General features: G+C 37.2%; 2 protein-coding genes across 2 annotated transcripts; both read left to right on the top strand.

Annotated features, from left to right (window-relative positions):
* Positions 1-1,568: 1,568 nt before the first annotated feature.
* On the top strand, positions 1,569-6,397 carry LOC132626602 (probable glycosyltransferase At5g03795). The gene is made up of 3 exons (XM_060341521.1): positions 1,569-2,112; positions 4,482-5,049; positions 5,636-6,397. Exons 1-3 carry the CDS (start codon positions 1,656-1,658, stop codon positions 6,117-6,119), a joined length of 1,509 nt encoding a protein of 502 aa, XP_060197504.1. The 5' UTR covers positions 1,569-1,655; the 3' UTR covers positions 6,120-6,397.
* Positions 6,398-12,683: 6,286 nt separating this feature from the next.
* Positions 12,684-14,668, top strand: LOC132626601 (large ribosomal subunit protein bL34c). The gene is made up of 2 exons (XM_060341520.1): positions 12,684-12,961; positions 14,259-14,668. The coding sequence occupies exons 1-2, from the start codon at positions 12,769-12,771 to the stop codon at positions 14,513-14,515; spliced, it is 450 nt and encodes a 149-aa protein (XP_060197503.1). The 5' UTR covers positions 12,684-12,768; the 3' UTR covers positions 14,516-14,668.
* The last annotated feature ends 10,951 nt before the right edge of the window (positions 14,669-25,619 follow it).

Genomic DNA, 25,619 nt, shown 5'->3' with positions numbered 1-25,619 from the left:
GAATAAATCTTGTCTTCAGCCATGTCTAGCTTTGTAACTCTAACCATGTTCTTGCTCTGTATTAGAACATGTTTGCAGACCTGGTTCATATGCTTTGTCTGCAACTCTCTCTATTCAAACCAAATAGTTCTGAGTCATCTCCATTTTTTCTGCTTCATGATTTCTTCTCGTCTGATTCATTCATCCACTGCACCTTCTCCTTTCATGATCTCTTCTGATTCATTCATCAACTGCACCTGCTGACTCTTTATGATAGAACATGTTTTCATGCTTGTTTTATTCTTCTACTTAACTGCTCATGTGATTGATTCATCTTCATCTCCTTTGTTCGGCATCTGTCTTGTGATTGATTATGTATTGGCTCACTCTCTTTAATCTGATCATTGCACTTGTCTTTGCATTGACACACATGTTTGCAATCTGAGTTCATGTATATGCTTTTTTCTGTAGCTTCGCAGTGGAACGTGTCTATGGACCTATTCTAACCATCCTGTGTTGCATGCCTTTTCAGACCTTTTATATTGTCTGGATTCTCTGCTTCATCTCAGCCAATTTGTCTAGCTTTGTTCAATTATTACATATATCTAGCTTTGGTTTCTTCTGCTTTATTGACACTCTTTGTCTGAGCTGATTCACTAGCTCTTTTCCCATATTTCTTGATCAGCTTTAGTTCAGCTTTCAACATGCCTTTAAGCTGGTTTACTTGTTCCGAGTTTTTACTTTGTCAATCATCAGAACTTCACATATGGCATTCTGCCAACATTATAGTACTCTCTTTTAAGCCTTTGTCACAGATCTTAAACATTCAAATATCTATTCAAAACTATTAAGTGATTGTAAAGAAAAAATAATCACACTTAGCTTAATGATTAAGATTCATTTTTTAAAATAAATAGATATATCCTTAATGATCGATATTTGAATAATTAAGATTCGGATCTTCATTAAGTGCAAATATATGAGGTTGTGGTTTCTTTGTGGTCTTTCGTAGGGACTTGCTTTAGTATAGTAATTTGACTTTTAGATCTATATTTATAGGGAACAATCATATAATCACTTAAAAAATTTATACATGCATTTTGTGTGTTGCCAGTCACTAGTAGAAATATATTTTTGTTCCATAAATATTGAAGCTCGAAAAAAGAATCCTTTGAAATAATTCTGCCATCCAAAGTTGAATTGAACTTATCTATTTATTTTCAGTTTTTCAAAATTTTAACTCATATTTTGCTTCTCGATAGTCAACTCTAATATATTTATTCAGTTTTACATATTTTAAGAATTCGAAAACTTTCCTCTTTTAAAAAATTTAAGTAGTTTTTAAATATATATTAGTACTTCATTTTTATAAAAATAGAATTCGTTATATTTGATGGGATTAGGTCAAGACCCCTAACCGTTTATTAATAACGAAAAAGAGAATAGATGCAAATTTCAATCATCATTTATTAACATCGAAAGCGATATATCAAGTACTTGACACATCCCCAATTAATTCAACATGACATTTGATTTTGCATTACATGTACACTAGAACATATAGAAAATCCAAGAAACAGAAAGGCTGTTGAGGGAAGAAATATACTTTGATCAAACTTGGGGGCTCATATTACAAGAATAGTATACCAACCGAAAAAAGAAATCAAACTATTAATATGTCTTGGTTTAAGACAAAATATTGCTACTTAAGTAACAAGACTTCTCATTCTAAGGTTCCTATCATCATTTTCTTCTCTACACAATACAATATGGCAGTTTCATCTCCATGGAATCGAAGGTTCAAAGGTTCCTTCATAAAACCAACAATTCTAGCTTTCATAACTTCAACTTTGATAGTATTTTACATTTTGTGTACCTCAAGACTTCTCCTACATCTTCATCAAACTCTGATTCACGTAAAAGCGCCATTAGATTCTTCTAATTTGAAAAGTTCTTCATTACCCAAATTAAGAGTTTTTGTTGATCATCATCATAATATGCCAAAAGAAGATGATGAAACTGTAACTCTTTTATTAGCAAATATTAGCAGTCTGCCTTTGCCAGAGCCATTTCCCATTGCTAACGAAGAGATTCATTTAACTAAACAAGAGATTCAACTCGGTTCATCAAGAGGTGAGAAAATTAATTAATTTACTCCCTGTCCCTCTTTAGATGTCGACCTAAATTGATTTTGATATTTACGTCGCCAGTATTTATATCTGTTGCTATCTATCTCGCCTTAATGATTCTAAGTTTTAGAAATACTAGTAGGCGGCTAGGCCTAGGTGCTTGTTAAATTATGACATAATTGCCGTCATTTCATAAAGTTATTTCCAAAATTTTAAATACATCAAGAGGAGTTTGACAATTGACCATGAACTTTACAATGTAAATTTTCAATAATTAAAGTCAAGTTTTATGTATTAAATTTGGAAAGAGGTAGCAATTTGTTGTTTCTCTTTATTATGAATTTTTTTCTTATAATAAACTTACAAAATTGCCGATATATATTTCATGTTAGACAGGTCTAAAGAAGGGAACGATGGAAAAGTCCGTAGTTAACCTCTATATTTTGATAGCTTGAATGAGGTTGCCAATTCTAACTGATAATGATACAAACAAATAGCACGTTTTCTACAATAATTTTATGTAGTTGTGGATGATTTGGCTTTTGTTTCTTCATAGTCGTTCATTTTTCTGCCCATGATTAGTATATGGGTCTCACCTGCATGATAGTGGCTGCTAATTCTCTGAAAAATATACTTTGACTATTCGAGGGAGAAAGCATAAAATATCTCTTATATAGGCAGAACTGTGAGAAAATCTTAAATGAGAAGCATCTTAGTAATAGTAACTGTAAGAGAAGGGACCGAGATAAACGTGCATGCGTCAAGTATATACCAAATGAATAAATAGATAACATGTGCATCGCTTATCATAGTATTGTTTCTTCGGGATTAGTATAACCTCATTTGGCCCGGCATAAAATTTAAGAAAAAAAACTTTTAAAATTTATGATATATGATCTAAAATAAGTCATAAATATTTATATGGTTAAAAATCATTTCATTAAGGTAAAATGAAAAAATTTAAAATTAAGTCATTTCTAATATGAAAAGGCATTATTATTTTTTGGACAAATTTAAAAGTAAAATGTGCCACATAAATTTGGAAGTAATATATATTCACATATTATTTTACTATCTAATTATGATGAGTTTATATGATTTGAAATAAGTATCAAGGCCGAATAAGTATTTTTGGGAGGAAGGTATTTTTCTCTTTTTATTTAATTCGTTAGAGAAGGATGACGACGTCATACGATAAATTTCAAGAGCCGACTTCATCTTATCTGTTGTTCGTTACCTTATTATTTAATATTAATTAATTAAATCATTTTCATAGTTCTGCTTTTTCTTTCAACTTGTGCTGTTGAGTATGACGAGAGGGTTGGGGGAGGGAAGAGGGTTTTTGTTGGGGGGGGGGGGGGGGGGTGGTTGGCGGCTAGATTCTTCATCCTTCGTTAACATATTAGTTGACCATTTTAGAAAATTATTCTTTCTAGAGAAAATCAAATTCCCTTTATTTCATTTTACTAATATTATTTTCTTATTAATTTATGACTTTTCTTTTTCTTTTTTCTTTTTTTTTTTAATTTTTAATGATATGATTATATAACCACATAAATATCATAAGTTGTTTACGACAACAAGTTTTAAGGTCGCATAAATAATCATGTCTAGTTTAAAACTATAAGTTTCAAAAAGAAATTCTTTATTTCTTAATTTTCATGCCCTCTCGGTTCCACATCAAATAGCAAGTATGCATCGATTTTAAAGTTTTGGTCAGGGTGCTTTTAATAATCAAAATCAATTTCAGAAATCTTTTAGGCCCTTTTGATTATGACATGTATTGTTTTTTTTTTTTTTTTTTTAAGTTTAGACAGAAAAAAAAAAAAACAAAAAAGAGTGTTTCAATTGATTAAAAAAAAAAATTGGCTTCCAAAAATTATATCATAACGGATTTCGTACATCAATTTAAGCTGAATTTGTAGGCATTTCAAACATTTACTCAGGGCAAGTGAGAATAAGATGATCATGAGTGTTTGATTTGTGTTTTCGTTTTCTTTGCATATTTATAAATTTACTTCATACTTTTTCTTGAACAATCTTAAAAATATCACTCCATTGTTTTAAAACGGTTTGTCAAGTAATTAAAATAGAATCTTTAGGCCGTTTAGTTAGAAAAGTTGTCTTAAACATCTTCCCAAAACTTAAAAACAGCAGCGTCTCAATCAGAAAGAAAGTATAGACAAAATTTAACTAGAATTATCAATTCTAAAAGACTGGAGCAACTATGATGGTGTGCGATTGTAAACTACGTACTATGTGTAGATAGCAGGCATTATCATCATCATGCATAGGACGAATTTCATCAAAATGGACAAAAATGCTATAGTGTATTATTGTGTATATTTAAACTGATTGGTTTTTGCCTTTCAGAGAAATTGGTTCAGAAGAAAAACGTGTTTCATGACAAGGATCTCTTTGAGGAAGAATACAAGGAAATGAATAGAACACTAAAAATATATGTGTATCCCCACAAGAAGAACGACCCTTTTGCAAATGTGTTACTACCAGTTGACCATGAGCCATCAGGGAATTATGCAAGTGAGAGTTATTTCAAGAAAGCCCTTTATAAAAGTCATTTCATCACAAATGACCCCAAAGAAGCTGACCTTTTTTATCTTCCATTTTCTATAGCAAGTTTGAGAAATGACAAGAGGGTAGGGGTTGGTGGGATCCAAGATTTTGTCAAAAATTATGTTGTTGAAATTAGTGAAAAATACCCGTATTGGAATAGGTCAGGAGGGGCTGACCATTTCTATGTTGCTTGTCATTCTGTTGGAAGGTCGGCCATGGAGAAAGCTATTCATGTGAAGTTAAATGCTATCCAAGTGGTTTGCTCTTCAAGTTACTTCCTATCTGGTTATGTTGCTCATAAGGATGCTTCCATTCCTCAAATTTGGCCTAGAAAAGGAGTACACCCTACAAATGGTCCTTCACAGAGGTGCATTTCTTTCTCACCCCAAATGCCATACTTTCTTTTGGCAAGAACTTTGTTAGAGATATTTACGATTCATTATGCCCCAAAATTTTATGTGAAACATTTTCAATTTGTTTTAAAAAAAATGATGCCCTTCTCTAATTAAAACCAATTGAACTTGAAGTTTCTCAACTTACTCTTAATGACATGCTCTTATAGCCATAATAATGTTATAAAAGTATTTAAAACCATAAGTTCTAAAGAGATATTTGACATGTGTCAGAAGTATTTTTTTTTATTAATTATATTGGTCATTCAAATAATATCTACATATAAGTCTCTTTCAAATGTGAAATTTGAAATCGTGCAAATAAGATATTTTACCTGTTGTAGCAGCTAAAAATGACTTGATTATGTAAATATTATTTAATTAACGGTGTATATTATTTAAACTCCGGCGAGAGTGCAATTCATTCTCAGTAGAAAAGTATCACCACCTTTTTCTTCTTCTCAATGATTCTTAGAATCATAGAATGTCATTGTAAATCTTTTTCTATTTTGGCTTGGTCTTTTTTATTTTTTTATTTTGTTTGGAAACATGAAACTTCAGGAAAAAGCTAGCTTTCTTCGCCGGAGCAATGAACTCCAGAGTGCGTGGAAACCTGGTCCAAGTATGGAAAAACGATTCCGAGATCATCGTTCACCGCGGCCGGATGAAAACACCGTACTCAGATGCCTTATTGGGCAGCAAATACTGCATTCATGCTAAAGGTTTTGAGATCAACACTGCCCGAATTGGTGACGCCCTTTACTATGGTTGTGTTCCAGTCATATTGGCTGACCATTATGATCTCCCCTACGCTGACATTCTCAACTGGGAAAGTTTCTCTGTCGTTGTTTCATCTCTTGATATTCCAAAACTGAAGAAAATTCTTGAAGAAATAGAGTACGATCAATACATGAAGCTTCAAAAGAATGTAATGCAGGTGCAGAAGCATTTTCAGTGGAACTCTTTTTCCAAAGACTTTGATGTTTTTCATATGATTATGTATGAGTTGTGGATTCGAAGAAGCCATTTGAGACAGATCTACTGAGAAATCTCTAGGAGGAGAAAACCAATAAATTTTCATCTTTTCAATCGTACCACGAGAATTGTTGGTATTGTAAAATGTTTTACTGTATCTTTGTCGATAAAACATATTAGGTAGATAATTGTTCTAGTATTATTGATGTTCTGTTTTTAGCTATTGTAGCAAGTACATTTGAGGCCAGCTGACAACGAACATTTAGCTAATGTATATATATTTTTCCTCCTTTGTTTCTCCAACATTAAATGAGGTAATAAAAGCATACCATCAATTGAAAATTTTGGGATTTCATATCTAAGGATGTACAACTTGTCATGAATTTTGAAATTATAATTTCTTTTTCTTTAACTTGTGTTGTACTCCATCACTAGCTCCTAGCCATAGATTTTGGAAGCCTATTTTCAAAATAGTTATTCAAATCGTTTTGACCATAAAATATTGACAAATTTTGAAAACAAATCTTCCAATCCCAAATTCTGGCTCGAACCTGTTTTGGGCTAAGATCTATCTGTTGGCCCTTTTAAAATTTTAAAAAATCAACCCAAACTTTTATATTTTATAAAAAAGCCGCCAACTAATCCGCATCTACTATGTTTCCCCCAGTAATCAAGAATACTTCAAAACATAAGAATGATTTGAAGGCTTGAAGTTGTCTCCTAAGCAGTCACTATTATTTTAATCTCAAAAATTATTTCACTTTTGTAATGTTCAATAACTAATTATTGTGTCTCCATATCCAAAGACATCTCACATTTGCACAAATTAATGATATGCAGAAAATAGTACGATTCAACAATAAATTATTACACAAATTGAGATGCACTCAACAAGAAAATTACAAAATTAGTAAAATAATAGTACTGAAATCTCCAAAAGGCAAAGGGAAGTATAATAGAATCTATGTACTCCCTACAAGTGGATCTGGTAAACCAAGAATCACAACAAGAAAACCTAGCAGAGATGATTGACGGTCTTAGAGAACAAGTTCATACTATGAGCAAGGGAAGCAAACACTAGAACTTGAGAAAGAAGAGCTTGGGTCCACTATCACAACTATGAAAGACTAAGTTGAGCAATCTAAGAAAAGCTCCCTCAAGACAATAAAGAAGGAACTACAGGCTAAATAAGCCAAAAACAAAATCTTATTGGAAGATCTAGAGGGAGTAAAAGAAGAGAGAAGCTTCCAATACAATAAGGTTCTCAGAATACAAGAACTTGTGTGTATCCAACTACACAATTGTGAAAGCTCCCAACATCCATATCTAATAGAAGCCAGGGTAACTTAGAAGAGCAAGCAGCACCTAGGAGAACCCATATTGAAAATGACTCTACATCATAGGGCACAAAACAAATCGAAGAATGCCCAAGTCAATTGTCATCCAGAAGAAAGGGACCCAACAAAAATCCGGTCCTTAACAGTGATTATTGATCAGAATAAATATGCATGAGTGAGAGGAGACAAGAACAAGTCGGGATGGTCTGCGCATAGAGAAATAAAAGGAATAAATCCTCTCACCAAAGGCCTAGCATAAAAGGAGCTTGGAAACCGGGCAACATCCACTCCCATAAAGAAAAAGAAGATTAGTTTTGATAAACACACGAAAGAAAGCACCAGGATCTGTCTTCCTAAATATCATCACTATGAACCTGGTATTTGGAAAAAGAGATAGAGCAGGAGGATGAGCTATGAAGAAACAATCATAGAGTCTCACCAATATGTGGGGAAAGAAGGTAATATCTGTTGTAGATGGACAAGAAGCGGACCACACAGACTTATGGTAATAAAATACTCCCAGAGAAACCACATGGAGGGACTGGATCTCTGAAGGATAGTAAATATATAAGCCAGGACAACCTATCATGAAGAACACCTATAAAGAAACAGGTTCTAGCAGAAAATGGTGTTGAAGAAGCAGGAATCAACACATTTATGCATTGATAGAAGAAGCAGCTAAGGAGCAAAAATTAGAAGAAGAACTGAATACAACAGTTTTCTCCCTAATTGTCTATGAAAAGAGAGTGCTTGAGACAGATCTATGTAGAATAATGTCTTACTCAGTCTTATACTTTTACTTGTATGCACTCATGGCATGGTGAATCGAGCACATACAATACATACAGTGAGAAAACTAGTCAAAGAACCTGATTCTTATGACTATCAGGTATGCACCTCCCTTACAATTGAAAGTTGCATAAATATGTCTATACTGCCAATCCATCCTAGTCAGCTATAAAAATCCCCTCCAAAAAGAAATCAACTTGAGTTACATTATACCAATACCTAAGTTCACAGAGCCCCTCCCTTGTTCGCAAGTCCATATATATTTTTCAGTAGACACCTTAATCCATATCAAATGATCATCAATAAAAAAAAAAACTCTCAAAGTCACATATGCTAAGAAATTGAAATATCTATTACTATAGAACATAAGAGTGACCCACGGGGAATGATAGAAGCGAGTTTAGAAAAAAATGAGGGAGAGACTAAACATGGAGAAACATTGGAAGAGTTAGTGTCTAGGGGGTAAAGGGATTAACAAAAGGGAAGTTTTCCAATTTAGAATATAGAAAAAAGCTTGGCCCAAAATAAAGTCAGTAGATATGAAGAAAGACGAAGATGATGATTATTGAAAGAGGGAACTACATTGAATAATAAGAGTATTAAAGGCGGATATATGTACTCACCAACATAGGGACTTACTAACTAAGTTGAGCTTAAACAAAGAACTTGGTTCCTATCCCCTCAAAGTTTATACCAAGCCTAAATTCTACCAATTACCAACTTGAACTATATATCTTTGCTGGCAGTATAGAATGATATGTAACAATCCTTTGGTTTGGTCTTATGACTTTAAGTGGTGCATGGGAATATTTCTCCTAAAAGGATGCAAAGAGTGCAAGGCTAATTCCTGAATGAGATTACGCTGGTCATCAAAAACTTGCTTTGTCTTGCGAGTGAGCTATTGCGAGATTACAAATCCCATATAATGAGCCTTAGTTATATCAAAATGAAGTTGTAGTGTTAGATCAACATGGATCTGGTTCTAATGGGGAAGATGGTCAACATAGAAGCACAATTGAAGGGGGAGATTTGATCCAGAGTTGAAGAAGAAGAATAAAGAAAGCTGAACAAAGAGCACTTGAAGATATATGAAGCTATTATGTGTTTGTCATCATCAAAAAAGGGGAAATTGTTGAGTAATTGTTGGCTCAATGATAGGTTATGAGCTTAATTGAAGTGTTGATGATTTGACAAACAATGTACCCAAATCAAGACACAGATAAGGAAGGATTCATTGAAGAACCAGATATCCAAAGGATTCAGTGAAGTTGTCATATCAGCAAAGGAACTGATTCTTACTATCACGCAACTGAAGACCGAAAAGCTATTTCATGCTGACACAAAAAAAGACGGAATATTACCTGATTCATATTCGATGAAAGGTTGAATTTCAAGTTATGGTAATATTTTAATAAGTACCATAAGTTGATCAACATGGAGTTAGCATTGAAGTAGGAAACAAATTTGTTGATGCGTATACAAGGAAAGAAGGAAGATCCAAGTCAAACAAGGTCTGATTTTCGGGTACAATTATCACACCAAAACTTGGTTGGATTCTACATTCAACAGGCAGCAACTACTTATATATAAGCACAACACCAACAAGCTTTTAATCTTAATCACAACCACAAATCACAACATTCCAACGAGAGGCTAACTGAGCGCAATCAACACTTTGTCTTAAGAGAGCCAACTTCAAGACGACGAAGAACCAGAGCTTATTAAGAAATTATCATTAAGTTCTTTAGTTTGTCTAGGTTAGGTTCTGTTTAGCGTTGCAAGTATTTAACGCTGACATCTTTTTATCATTGCAAGTATTGTGTAATAGGTGTTCATTGGTTAAATTATTGTCATAGGCGGACTATTCGAGAAACAGGTCCTTAGGATAACTGTAACCTTTATAAGGCTCCTGATTTAGTAGAGAATTTGGATAAATCCTATAAGAGGCATGTCATGGTTTTTGACTCCCTTGAGGAAGGAGTTTTACACGTGAAAATACTTGTGCTGATTTTATATTCTGTGGCATTACCTTCTTATGCGACTACTCTACCAGATTCTTAGCTAGTGTTTGGCCATAGATTCCCAAAAATTTTGAAACTTGATTTGGGTTTGAAGTTTTTCAAGTTTTGAAAATGTATTTGGCCATAGTTTTTCTAAACATATTTCACTTTTTGTTGTGGAAAACATGAATTATTACTTATACCCGTAATTTCAAAAGACTATCAAGACTACCCAACCATGCAAAACACACATACTTGCTAATTCCAAATTATGCGGAACATGATATTTTAATAACAATTGTTAAATACCACACTTACTAGCTACTACAATTCAAATTACAATTCAAAGATCCATCCGTTCAAGAAAAGAAAAAAAGGGTATTAACTAGCTTAGCTCGTTCACTTTATGGAAGAGACTGTTTTAATTGTGGTAATATGATAGATATGACTTTAATGGAGGAACATGGTAGATAGAATTAGTTGATCATAAATAGATGGGTGTTTTTTTTACATAAAATATAAAAGTTTTTTTTTATCCAAAACAACGAGCATGAGACTGGTTGTGTTTTATTCATAAGAAAAAAAGTCTGTACAGAAAAAGGAAAGCAAAAAATGCAACAAAGGCCAAAAGTGCCTCACAATAGACTAGAAACATTAATCTGAATACTAAAATTGACATAACTATGCTGCTAATCCAGTCTTGGTTTGATGCCATTTCAAATCACCTCAAAGCTCAAATATTAAAGTTTGGGGTAGTTTTTAAAAGTTTTGAAAAGGCCAAAACATAGATCTTAGCCCAAAAATAGGTTTGAGCCAGAAATTGGGATTTAAAGATTTGTTTTAAAAAATTGTCAAATTTTTATGGCCAAACAAAAATCTTCAAAATATGCTCCCAAAATCTATGGCCAAACGGGATCTTAGAGTGCATAGGAATAGCCCAATCCTAACAAAAATGAAGGTAGAACCACTCAGTCACTCACTCAAGCAATCTTAGGGGTCTACTTTCTTCAAAATGACCAGGTTATCTTGTCACATTACTTCAAAAACTTTCAAAATCAAAATGGAGAAATATATTCGCGCATTTGGAGAGAAGCATATAGTTCGCATTTGTCTAATACTCCTCAATCCGGCTTCTCTTCATTACCCACCCTCTTCATTTCCTCAAACTTGTTCATGCCGCCTCGTTGGTTTCAATTAAAAGTTAAATAATTTTCTCAAAATCTCAAGATTTCTTATTTATTCCCAATAACCGTAAGTGACCAAATTGCAATTTATTCCTTGCATCTGCATAAGAATAATTTGGGGAATTTATGGTAGATGTAATAATAAGATGAGCACAAAAATAAATTTGATCATCCAAGTAATAAATCCGAATTAATCGTTGAAATAAAGAAGGCAAAACAATTCATGTGTGCTAAGGAACAAATATACCCCTTAACTTTGCGAAACAATGCAAATTTACCCTTACAATGGATTTTAATTTAATTAACAAAATTTCGTTGCAAAAAGGATATATTTGCACCATTTGTATAACAACAGGGGTATATATGCACCACTTTTTGAATGAGAGGTATATCTGCTCTAAATCTTAAAGTTGAGGGGTGTATTTGCACATTTTCCCTTTCTTAAATTAAATAATAGGATATACTAAAAAGAAAGGGAATATTAGTCAGATCATAATATTTTATATTAATAATTAATAAGATAATGAATTGTTATGGAAAAAAAAAAGTTAAAATAGGGGAGGTAAGTGTAATATCATAAATCACAAGGGAGGTGAGTGTTACGAAGCTCAACCTGATTATTCCAAAAAATTAAAATCAATAGATAGATTTATTTAGGACCCAACCCACCCTAAATCCGACCCAATTCTTGATTAGACCCGATTAATAGGCTGATTATATAAACATGCATTTAATACTATTTAACTAAAAAACATGATTGTTTTTCAATTTCTATACAAAAGACAAATAAATTACCACCGGTGTTCTTTAATTTTTGAAATATTCTCTTCCTAAAAATTTACGTCTGCTACTTAAATAGATATCAAAAATTATATTTCCAGCTAAAATAACTATAGAAGCTAACTAGACAAAGTTAAGCGACTTTTAGAAAACAAAACAAAGTTGAGTAATTATGATGATCAGTTATTAAGTTGAGTGACTATCTAGGCCATTAACTCCTAAATAAGATAAGATGTGAAAATATAAGCTCATTTAGTAGTATAAACTTGTGCCAAATGATAATTAAAGAGTGTAAAAATCTCTCCTTCCATTATTAAGGGTAAACATTTAATGCTAATGAGTAAAGGGGCTAAGGTGGTGTTTGGAAGGATCAAAAGCACTTCTTTTAGGACAAAAAAGTATAAAAATAAATCAAATTTCTCAACTTTTAACTTTTAACTTTTAACTTATAAGCTACTTTAAAAGCCGATCCAAACGCCCTCTAAATCCATGTGTTAACCCGTTATCCATTTCGGGTTCCCCAAACAGACCCTAGGATTGGAGATAAGGCATGAAAACACAATAAGTGGGGGGAGTTGTAGATTAGATAGAAGAGGGGAGTCGGGAGAGTTTATCAAGAGAGAAATAAAATGGCGTGTTTGTCAATGGTCTGTTCAGGAATACGAAACCATGCCCCATCTGCATCGCTTTCTCTACATAGTGGTTCTTCAAGAATGACAACTTTGAAAATGGGTGGTTCAAGCGGTCGTCCAGGGTTGCTTCACTGCTCTTTTGTTCCTTCCTCTGCACTCTCCACCTCATCTGCTTCTATTTCCTTCTCTGGTAACTCCCATCAATTTCCTTCACTCTTTTTTCCCTGCAAGGTTCTATCTTCGTTTTGCAACTTCAATCCTTGTACATAGTTTTGATGTGGAAAAAGAGAAATTAGCTTATTTCTCTAGTTTGGTGAATTGGGTCTTGTCCAAAATGGAGATTTCACTTCCTTATTTTAATTGGTAATGTGGGAATGTTTCTTGTACCCTGTTGGAGGAATTGGGCTGTATGGACACAGCTCAATTCTGCATTTGAATTGCTTCTTTTTGCTACATTGTAGCTGCCAATTATTGTTCGTGTGTTATCTCTAGTCCTATTCTATTCTATACACTTAGGGTTGTTTGGTACGCGGGAAATGTGGATATCTTTGGATTAAGTTTGGAATTAAATTTATACTGTGTTTGGTTGATGTCAACCACTTTATACCGTCAACCAAATACAGTATAAATTTACTCTCAAACTTAATCTTGGATATGCCACTTTAACCCATCAAACTTGAGGTTATTTTATCCCACCTTATCCTGTCAAACTTGAAATTATTTTATCCACCTTTCAGGTGAGATAAATTAGTCCAAGGAATATAATCCCATGATAATTTAATCTGCAAACCAAATAACCGGTGTATTAACTAGGATAAGGATAATAATCCCGGGATAGAATTTGTATTAACTTTATCCCATGTTTGGTTATGGGTATTAATTAGTTCCGGGATTATTTTATTCCACCATTTATATTAAAATGGAGGTATTACTATCCCATATAGAAGGTGCGATAAAATAATCTCATGGGAAACAAGAGTACGTTGCCATTCTTGATTTTGATGTTTAGTATCCCATATATAATTCAAATTGGTAGTGTCTATTGTGGATATTTTAGGTTTGGCATTGGTTTGCTATTAATATTGAATTGTGTTGCTGGTTATATGGTCAAAATCCATTGGTTAAAGCTACATTATAAAGCAAATGAACCATAATTTACTTTGAACAGGGAGGAAACCCTTGGGGCTCGTTTGGCACGAGGGATAAGGGATAATAACCCTGGGATTAAATTTGAGATGAGTTTATCATACGTTTGGTTGGAATAAAATTGCAGTATAACTAACCCCGGGATTAGTTATCCTGGGATTGTAGTGTTATTTTTATCCCTGTGGGAGGGTGGGATAACAACCCCGGGATAATTAATCCTAGAATAACTTGTTCCCAACCAAACGACCCCTTAAGGGTACAGATGGAGGCATATGATAAATTTTGTATTAAATTGGCATGATGAGTAGTAGCGAGCTAATAGTTAACTTCTTCTGGCTTAGGTTCATCATTTGGGTTTGGCTTCAATTCCAGCATTGGAGTGAGCACCCCTAAAAGGCGTGGCCTGGTGGTGAGGGCAAAGAAGTATGCTCTTTGTCAGACTAAGAGGAATAGATCAAGGAAGTCGTTGGCTCGAACACATGGTTTTCGCAAGCGTATGAGCACCACCAGCGGCAGAGCAGTTATTCAGCGCAGACGTGCAAAGGGCCGATGGGATCTCTGCCCAAAGTCTTCACCTAGAACTGGGAAACGAGCTTGATCTTTATTCTTTTCTCATAACTGATTTTTGTGGGTAATATGTAAACTTTTTTCAGAAATTTGCTTGCAACAAATCTGCTGTAATTTTCGTTTGCTTTATTCAAAGAACTAACTCGCTAGTTTCCATTTATTCTATTATCCACTATCTCTTTGATTTTTTTTTTCTTGCTTCTTCTGATTTGATCTTCTTGTTGTTAATTCATACATGTTTGCGGAGTTTTATGGTCATGGAACAAGGCTCCTATAACGGTGCTATTTTGTTCTCAGAAGTCATTCTTCACTTGGTGGAGCATGTAGTTGGGTGAGCTTAGATTGTAACTGCAATTATTTCAACATTTGGTGATTTCCAAACTTGCAAGTTGCATCTGTCTTCATGGTGCATTTACTAAATTTTGATTCATAAGTGAGGATTTACAACAATGCTGCAGAAATCATTTGGCTGTTGGCATGTGTAGAGTTGAAATATGATGTAGGAGTCATTTGGTGGTATGAATAAAGAATGTTTGGCTTAGTCTATCTTTATATCTGAACTGATAAAACACTAGAGAGTATGGAGGATATCCTCGGTTTAGTTCTCAGTGTCTTAGTTGCTAATGATTCCACCATGTCCAATGAGTTAAAATTGATAGCTATGGCATTTTATAGAGACAATCACTTGTACTCTTACTGCACAAATGGACTAAATAGGAATACTTGTAGCATTGTTTAGAAAGTGGTTATGCATGCCTTAAAACATTTATTTTGACAGCTTCAATCGAGCCAAAAACTGACCCATCAATGCGTATTAGACGATTACTGTATATCATCCATGTCTATGCACATGAACTTTTTAACATGAACCTGAATTTCCTCCCGTATTAGGTTCTTTTTATCTATATTAGTAGCTAGGCAAGACAACATAGATTCTATTCCTCATCAATCTGCTTATACTGTATGGATAAGAAGCATCCTAATGCAGGCACCGCATGGAAAAGTTTCTATGAGCCAGCCGATGTTAAGAAGAGCGGAACATTTTTTATTTGAATGTTTTTAGTAGACTTGTATTCAAATATTCACCAGTAGGTAAGCTGAAAATTAGGTCTTCTTCATATCAACCAGGATTATATACCCCAACTCATTTCTTGTTGGCACTGCCTGGGATTTTACTACACTTCGAAACAGTTTTGTTTACAGGATTCAAACTCTAGACGAGCTTTTAATTGCTTTAATATCCATTTCTCCAAATCAACTGCACATCCAGCTTTTGTTAGGAAATGACTCGAGAAACCATGATTTGCAAATATCAAAACGTCACTTCTTCAAGCCTAACTATGCAAAATAAGGAAAACTGATACTGGGAGCAAGATGTTTCTAACCCAAGCTTATGTAAAATCCCTCGTTAAATTTTCGTTTTTATTTCTTAAAAGTTAGAAAGTTAAAGAGTGTGTTTGATATGAGGGAAAATGTTTTTGATGAAAAATGTTTTCCTAAAAAGTTGTTTTTTTTTTTTAAAAAAAAAAAAAGTGATTTTTGGCTTATTTTCTACTGTTTGGGAAGTAAGCAGAAAATATTGTTCTAAGAACATTTATGTATAATCAAAATTCTTTTAACCAAATACTATTAGAGAAAATATTCTAGTTTTTGCAAAAACTATGAGTAGTATTTCAATTATATTAAAAAACTGATTTTTTTTCTTCAACATGGCGTATGGTTGAGGAGAATTTTTTTTTCAAAAATCCTCAAGGTCCATTTGGATATTGTAAACAACATAGGGGATTCTTTTTGTACCTTAAGCTGAGAAAGAATGTAATGAGGAATGGGTACCTCATTTGTTTACCCCGAATTTAGGTAATCAATTGAATTTGTGAATGAGGTATAGGATACGTGGAAATTTTTTAATCGATTTAGTTGGAAGAAAATGGATATGGATATGCTATGAGCAAGTGAATACTAATCGATGATTTGCACTAAATGTATGTATTTAATAATATATGAATATTGTTTAATTGAATAAAGCTAAAGAAGAACACACTAGATCCGGACCAAAATCAGAGAATGAGGGGGAGATTTTATATATTTTGCTATTACAATGTTCTAGAACTGAAGAAGCCAACCCTTGAAAGTAGGGTAATGCCCCCTATTTATAGTTTTGCCTTATGGGCCTCATACAACATAAAACCCTTTTGAATAAAGAAAAACCCTAAAAGGATAAGGTTGGGTCGTACGGTCTGACACCCGTACGACAGGCAGTACAATGTGGCAGAACGGTCTTGACGCATGGCAATTGTGTAACAGATCACCCGAACCAACGGCCACGAACAACCGGCCAACGACCACGATCAACTCGGCTATGGAGAAACCGGACCAAACGATTTTCTTCGCTTTCATCGAATCAAGCACTTCTCCGGTCCGAAAGAAAGTCTTCATGCTCGTGTTTGTTTCTCTCTTCTCTCGATCTCCGGTCTCACCGGTCTAGCATATGTCCAGTTTTTACCGTATACAGATAGTCCCCACACTTTTCGGACCGTAGTTTTATCGGAGTAACGGGAAGTGGATGAATCAAGAACTGGTGGTTCCATATGCTCGTTATTATCTTTTCATTTTGGCGGGAACAGTTGCATCACGTCCCTCTGTCATAAGCCACGTGTCTCATCCCGGATAGTCAGCTCTGACAACCGCCGTAACGCACGTCGTTTCAAGTCATTTCTCATTAATTGTGGGACATGTGGCTGTTATATCCTGCATTTTACGTTCGGATAATTCGAGATAATTGCGAGAAGTTAAGGGCAAGACCATTTTCCAAAGTTATTCTAAAATACAAGTTATTATGAGTATTATTGGGATGGAAATATTGAGAAAGGTTAAGGGTAAAAATGAAAATTCACAAAAGAGTTTATGGTAATATTGTGGAAAGGCTAGGGGTAAAATGAGAATTTCACAAAGTGTTCAAGAAAATTCTTAGAATGTCACTTTGGCCATGTGACATAAAAAGTGGGCCCCACCCATAGCCATGTGTCCATGTTCTTACTTAAGGGACCAAAGTTTATACAACAAGACAAGTGGATGTATTTGTTATTTTAAGAAAATTCTAGAAAAGAGGAGAAGACCCATGTGTCCATAACTTTTATTTGAGGGACTTAAAAATAAATAAGGATAAATGATGGAAAAAGAAGGATAAATAAGACATATTTCTCATCTTCTTTCCTTAAGAAAAATCAATAAACTTGGAGAAGCCCCAAGTTGAAGGCCATTCGGCCATGTGCACCCCAACAAGAACTTTGAGAAAAATTTGTTCAAAAATTGTTTTCTACTAATTGGAACCTATTGGAGCAAGAAAAACATCTATTCTTGCAAGTTCATAACCATGGTCAAGTGAAGAAGTTGAAGGAAAAAGGTAAGAATTAATTTCCTTTTATATGTTATGGATGATTTATGTATGTTGAAGTGTGTAAAAAAGGATTAAATTCATGAAATATGTGTGTATATGTGTTGGCCGAATGGAAGTGGTGTGGTGTAGAAAGAATGGATTAATTTTACTTAGTATTTAGATTGTTGTTGTAATGTATAGAAATAGATGAAAATTCATGAAAATATGTATGTTGTTGTTGTGGGCGAATAAGGGGTTGTTTTGGTAAGTTATGGTGAATTGATTTCATTTGATACTCTAGTTGTTGTTGATGTGGATTCTACGATGAGAATGAAAGTTTGATGGCTTGAAATGAAGTTGTAATCGTTGTAGGATTGTTGAAGAGGTTAATGCGACACTAGCATGAATTCTTATAATTGTATGGACGGTATTGTAACATGTGAATTTTGATATAGTTTATGAATCTAGAATAAGGAAAATGTGTTGTTGTTGTCCTTGTTGAAGTTGGAAGATTTCGGACTATGTTGTAAGTTGGCTAGGCCGTTTAAAATATTGTGTGAGTTGCTTGAAGTATTCGTGAGTATCGTTCGAATGGTTTTGGATTAATACTTGAATATGTGAGCAACCATATTGGCTTGATCGTATGCGGTTGGATTGAATATAATTGTTGGTATTATTGTTGATAATGTGGCCGAGTTCCATTCTCGGATTTGTTGTTGTGAAACTGACCGAGTTAGATTCTCGGGGATGGTGTATTTACAGGGGAAATGCTGCCGAAATTTCGACAGAATATAAATGAATTCATTTGAAAGAATAAGACTAGTATATGCCGATGAACCTAATGATTATGTCAACTTTCTTGAATGTAGACTAACAAGTTTGGATAAATAAGCGTAGCTAATAAGGCGTGGCACAGGTATGTAAGGCTTACCCTTTTCTTTCCTTTGGCATGATCCATATGAATAAGTATATGATGTATATGCATGATTTCAAGAGATTCTGATTCTTAGAGCCACTAGGATGGCCACTATTTTTTATCTCCGTAAGCCACTTCATATGGCTTCGATACGTACCCATGATTCCAAAGCTCTATTTGATAAGTTCCCGAAGTTGTCTACGATTCTTATTGGTCTATTGATATGAGTATGCTCACTATGGTTAAGATTATTACATAATTGGATAATGAGCCAAGCAGAAGAGTCATGTTTTTAAAATGGTTCTGTAAGTATTAATGCTTCTAACTTTGGTGTACAGTCTTGGATCGGGCCGAACGTTCCTCGGCAGTAATATGTTATAGCATGGATCGGGCTGCACGTTCCGCAGCAACACTCTGTTTGATGTTCTATAAGTATGCATGCAGGATTCTGTTATGTGTATATACGATACATGATGTCGGCATATTGATTTGATTCATAATAATATGAAAAAGGTACTTAATATGATTTTTGCTCCGATTTTCCAAGAACGGCTTCTGAAAGGTTCATAAAAGGTTCTGTACTTCAAAAGCTTGTAACTTTCCCATACTAACTCCGATTGACTTGAAACTTGTTTCCGAGCCTTCAGATGTCGATAAGTATATTTGTCTAGCAAGTCTTGATTTGTGTGCATATGGTTTCGCACTACTCTGTTCGTGCAAGTCTTGATATGTCTGTTCACTGAGCCCGGGCCAGGATATGTTATCGTGCGCACTCCTCTGCATTGTTCACCGAGTCCCTTAATGGGCCGGGTACGATATATGTATATGATGATATGATTATGGCACCGAGTCCCATGATGGGCCGGGTCGGGTATATGTGCACATGATTTCTTTTACCGAGTCCCTTAACGGGCCGGGTACGATATGATTTCATTTACCGAGTCCCTTAACGGGCCGGGTACGGTATGACTCCATTCACCGAGTCCCTCACTAGAGGGCCGGGTATGGTATGTATATGTATATGTATATGCATGCATGATGATATGAGCGCAGGATGACATGATTTTATCACCAAGTCCCTTAACGGGCCGGGTACGGTTTATGTATGATATACGATGTTCGCACGCATGATTTCATTCACCGAGTCCCATAACGGGCCGGGTACGGTATGTGATAATGATATGCATGATTTATGTTCTAAAGGTAACAACTTTGGTATTCTGGGCATTGTATATGTTTCTGCACTCCTCATGTCAGTTACGATTCTTTTATTATGATTCTTGCCTTACATGCTCAGTACATTTTCCGTACTGACCCCCTTTCTTCGGGGGCTGCGTTTCATGCCACGCAGGTACCTACAGATGAATAGAAGATTTGTCAGAAGATGTTTCAGCAGGATTGGCGAGCTCCATTTGCTTCTGGAGCGTTGCCTAGTCAGAGTACATGTATGTTCTGGTTTCTGGATTGATGTTAGAGACTTTGCAGACAGCGTCGTGGGTATTGGTTGTCAGTCTGTAAGCGGCTCCATTAGCCGATATGTCATTCTGTGTTATGTAATAAATTTTATATAATTACATATTTTGTTTAATTTTGAGAACGATAAAAGAAAGATTTTGAAAGCTTAATATGTATTTTACTTTTATTTGATTTTCAGAGTCCGAAGAAATTATGTGTGTAATAAGAATCTGTGGGTTCGCTTGGCTCTGGATATGGGGTCGGGTGCCCATCCCACCCTAGGGATATTAGGGTGTGACAGTGGCATTCCCCTGTTGGCTGGGATCTGAAACCGCCTCGATCCCCATATCTATATAAAGCCTTTCATCTCTTCATTTTTCCATTTTACATCTGCATTTCACTTCACTTCTCTGTTTTATTTCTTCACTTCATCACTTCTAATCATCCTCCATCTCATATTTCTTGCTGATTCATTGCTTATATTGCGTGAGAACAAACCAGATCCGCCAACTTCTTTAGCTGTTTTTGTTTAGAAAGTGTTGCTTCTTTTTCTTCCTACTCTTTACCATTTTGAATTTTTTCTTGACTGCTCCCTTACTCTATTTTTTTAACTTCTTTTTCGAATTCGCCAAATCTCCTTAACTTCCAAATGTCTGCCAACACCGAAACCACCTCCCACGATATTCCCTCGGTTTCTTCTCAAGGAACCGAGCCAACTTATCAATCCAAGGGAAAACCCGCCTTTAAGCCCACTGCTTTGGGCATTGTACCGTCCAAACCCAACTATAACAAGGATTTCGAGGTTGAGAAACCTTCTCTGGTTTCCGACAGAGGGTTTGATGTAAGACAATACCCCTCGTCCATTACCGAGGACAAACTTGATCTAGTCCGGGATGATTACGGATGGGATAACCGTCCGGTACAAGTTTTTGCCCCCGGACCTGATGAATCAATCACCGACCATCGGGAGGGATTCTTATACGTTTACACCTACCCTTTCACACTCAAGCTCGGCCCCCCGGTCGACCCGGTTATTCTAGATATGTGCCGGACTTACAATGTAACCTTGGCCCAGATTGGTCCGATTGTCTGGAGGACCGTGGCCTGCCTCTTGGCCAATAACTTGAGAAAGGAGTTCACGCTGGCTCACTTCATCCGGTTATACTCCCCGAGGTTGTTCCGGGGAGGTGTAATAAAGCTCGGTAAGCGAAGCCGAAACCCAATCTTTTCGAAGATGGACGAAGATAGAGACCGGGGTTGACTGGAGTGTTACGTCCGGGTGAGGACCGCGGACATTATTCCGGCCAACTACATGCTCTTCCCGGAGAGGTGGAATGATAATCGTAAGTCTCAGTTCTTTTAATAACTGCCTTTGAATGCTTTGTCAAACACTAGTCCTATTCACATTCTCACTGTTTGTCCCCTTCTTTATACCAGCCGTGGCGTGGATACCTCCGGCTGTCCGGAACATCAACGAATGGGTTAGTGCTCTTCTTAGCCAGCACACCTACGAAGCACGGACATGGGGACTCCTGTCGCGTGGCCGATGGGTCGCTCACAACCACAGTAAAACTTTGCTTCTATCGATATTCATTGCATTTTCTACCTTTCCCTTTTGTAACATCTTCGGTACTCAGGTTTACCCAAGGGCTCGGTGAATCCAAGACCGGAGCCAGCGGCCGAACCCACTGCGTCGGCACCCGAGTTCGATTCAGCGGATACATCCCGTATCATTGCTGCCGCTAACAAGAGAAACAATCCCTCTGACAAAGGGCAGAAACCGAAAAAGAGGGCGAGGAGCGTCGTTCGGACTCTAAGAGATGAAACAGAGCCCGAATTCCTCGTTCGGAGGATCGGTGTGACCCCTCCCGTTGCTTCTATTCCAGAGGAGGGTACCACCATTTCATCACTTCCTTCAGCCGGGGAAGGACCGTCAGTTCCGGCCTTGCACACAGGTGGGGAAGAAATTCATTACCCGACTCCTCTGAAGGTCGATTGAATTTGTCGATATTTCAGGTGATGGTTCATCCGAGAAAACCCCCCTGCAAAGGACCAGAAGGTCCGGGCGTGCACCCGAGACCGATCTGAGGACTGAGCCGGTCCCCGAGACCGAAGTTCCAGTGGATGTGCGCCCACTGCCCGGCTATGAGACTGCTGCAACTTCCGAGATCCCTGCCTCTACTGAGTCTGCTGAGGCCCGCTCGAGTTCTCCAACTCCAGCATGGTCGGATAACTTTGATGACATGTTCTCGGATACTCCTCTTACTACCGGGGAAGCTGCCGGTTTTGGACATCTCCCAATATCACGAGCCACGAGGGCGGCTAGCCGGACCACCGAGAGTGGAGCTAGGGATAGCCTGGTGCGTATCTTCCCGGCCCGAAGTGTGGAACCTAGGAGGACCAGATTGGCCGTAATCATCGTCCCCGAGGACTGCAGCTTTTTGTCTCGCCCAGTGGGAGTAGCAAGCTACCTGAGGCCGCTCGTCTCAGACTCGGACAAACGGTAGATGAACGGAGTCCCCTGGCAGTGTCTCATTAACGAGGGCATGCATGCGGGCAATCGAGTAAGTTTATCAGCCATCCTTGCATAATTCATTGTGAATTTTAGTTTCTCGTTTATCCGAGTTTTAACTTGTTTGTTTTGTAGAGTGTGGTGCTTGTTAACGAGACCTTCGTCCGCGCTCAGCAAGAAGTTGACGATCTCAAGGGCCAGCTGGATGCCCAAGGTCGAGAAACAGAGAAGTTCCAGCACCTTTTGCAGGTGAAGGAGGATGAATTGAACCGAGCAGTTACTCTTTCCAACCTTCAACCCGAGCTCGACGCGGCGAAGACCAAAAACCTTCGATTAAAGAATGAGTTGGCCGAGATGGTCGAGAAGAACCGGCTTCTTGAAGCGGACAAGGTCGGCCTTAGCCAGTACAACGCTCGTTTTTCCTCAAGGCTTGGTGAGCTCGAAGCCACTATCTCTCAACTCCGGGGGAGCTTGACTCGATCAAGTCCGATGCCGTGAGCATGGCCGAAAGGCATCGGCTGCTTGAATCTGAGAGTGCCAAGTACAAGGAGCGGATGAGGGTGTTTGAGCAAAATGCAGAGGACAGGGCCCGGATTTGTGATGAGCTGAAAACCGAACTCGAAGAGACGGCCGAGGCTAATGACCTTCTCAAGGCCGAGCTCGAGTCAGCCATTCAAATCCAAAGGGTCTTCGATGAAGAGCGGGATGAACTGGTGGCAAAGCTAGCGCAGGCTGAGGCCGATTTGGCAGAAGCCCTTAGGAGTGTAGAGGTTGTCGAGGCTCATACTACGATTGCGGTGGAGTATGAACGGTGGAAGTCTCGGAGGGTCACCCTTGATAAAACCGGGCATGGCTTTGCGGATCTTCCGGCCCTGATACTCGAAGCTAAAAGGGTAGAGAAAAAGCTAAGAGAGTCGTCGATACTGACTCCGAAAATTCCGAGCGGACATTGTCCGAACACTCCGGATCCAGCCATACCGGATAGACCAGGGCATGTAGTTAGCCTTTATTTTGTTTTTTGCCTTTTTGGCTTGATTTTTGTTTTTCGACCTCGTAGGGGGTCTCAAGTGTAAAAACCTTATATAAATGGAACATGCGTTTTTTCCTGATTTTCTTTATTTCTTTTGCTTAAATGCTTATGACTTCTGCCCCAATTATCGGTCCGTTTTTAGGACAAGCAGAGACTCGGAGTCATTATTTTGGACTGTGCCTGAATATTGGCTTTTCTCTTTGTCCGGTACATTTTGTCCGGGAACTTGATCGAGTGGTTTGCCCGTGGGACTTATTTATTATGCTGTGAATTCAGACGTCTCCGAATCACGTTAGGCATTTTTTAGGGCCGGTATTTTTCGGCTATTCACTTGTCATAGATTAGGTTCGGACACCTGAATCCCAGCCTTAGCAAATTTTGATGTAGCAGTCCCCATTCGAGGGTGTTTAAAGTTTTTGGCTCGGTTCATTGTGAGCTTGTTGCCTTTGTCGAATTTCAACCGTAGTGCCCAGAATAGGGTATATGAATGAAGCAATGCTGAAATACGACGATAATCACCGAGGTAGGGTGTTTTAACAAGAAGACATCCGAGATACAGTAATCCGAACTTTCGATAATCTTTGTATTGCGAGTATTTGTACGTACATGATATAATTTCTTCTGTTTCCTTCTACTTTTAACGCAGCAAATACTAAATGGACACGATTCATCCTGATCGTTTGATCCTTACATCGAAACCTAATACAAAAGGTCCGGTTTTGGTTTTGCCGTAGCAAATACTAAGTGGACACGATTCATTCTGATCGTTTGGTCCTTACATCGGCACCTGATACAGAAGGTTCGGTTTTGGTTTGTTGAGATCCTCCGTTTTCGATTAACCGGGGTAAACCTCGATGTGGGTATAGTAGTCCCCTAGTGCTTGTCCGAGCTGCAAGATCAGGTAAGCACTATCAAGTCCCCACTCATAGGGTGTGGCCCCGAGTTTTCGAGCGTTTGTTCTTTGTCTTTGCCAAGTAACACGTTGTACTTGTTGCCTCATTAAAAACCTTGTCGGAAAACCCATTTTGGGACAAAACCGTACTAAGGAAAAGAGTGCAACACGTGTTTTCAGACCTAGATCCTAAATTTATCCGGAACTTGACTTTCTGCAAAAAAAAAGGTTAATAAATAAACACGAGGTGTCCATACCTTAGCAGTAGTATCTCTTCAAATGAGCCACATTCCAGTTATTATGCAACCGTTGCCCGTCCATGGATTCCAGCTGATACGATCCTTTGTCCGTTACCTCGGTTATCTTGTACGGTCCTTCCCAGTTCGGACCCAGTTTTCCCTCATTGGTATTCTTGGTGTTCAAGGTAACTTTCCGAAGCATCAAGTCCCCAACTTGGAAATGTCAAAAATTGGCCCTCCGATTGTAGTACCTCTCCATTCTCTGCTTCTGGGCTGCAATACGGACCAACGCATTTTCGCGAAGTTCATCTGTGAGATCGAGTTTTATGGCCATGGCGTCCTCGTTTGACTCCTCGGTGGTGTACCTGAACCGGAGACTCGGTTCACCAACTTCTACGGGAATGAGAGCTTCGGCCCCGTAGACCAACGAAAAAGGTGTTTCCCCCGTGCTTAATTTCGACGTGGTTCTGTAAGCCCACAATACCTCTGGTAGTACTTCCTCCCAGTGATGCTTTGACGCTTCGAGTCTTTTCCTCAGATTTTGAATTACTGTTTTAATCGTGGATTCCGCCTGTCCGTTCGCACATAGGTGATATGGGGTTGATATGATTTTATGGATCTTCAACCTTTCGAGGAAATAATTGACTTTGCCGCCCACGAACTGAGGACCATTATCACAAGTTATCTCGGCCGAGATGCCGAAACGATAAATTAT

Source organism: Lycium barbarum, chromosome 2, assembly GCF_019175385.1.
Source record: "Lycium barbarum isolate Lr01 chromosome 2, ASM1917538v2, whole genome shotgun sequence".
NCBI lineage: Eukaryota > Viridiplantae > Streptophyta > Magnoliopsida > Solanales > Solanaceae > Lycium > Lycium barbarum.
Note: the sequence above shows the minus strand (reverse complement) of the source record. Positions and strands in the feature narration are given on the sequence as shown.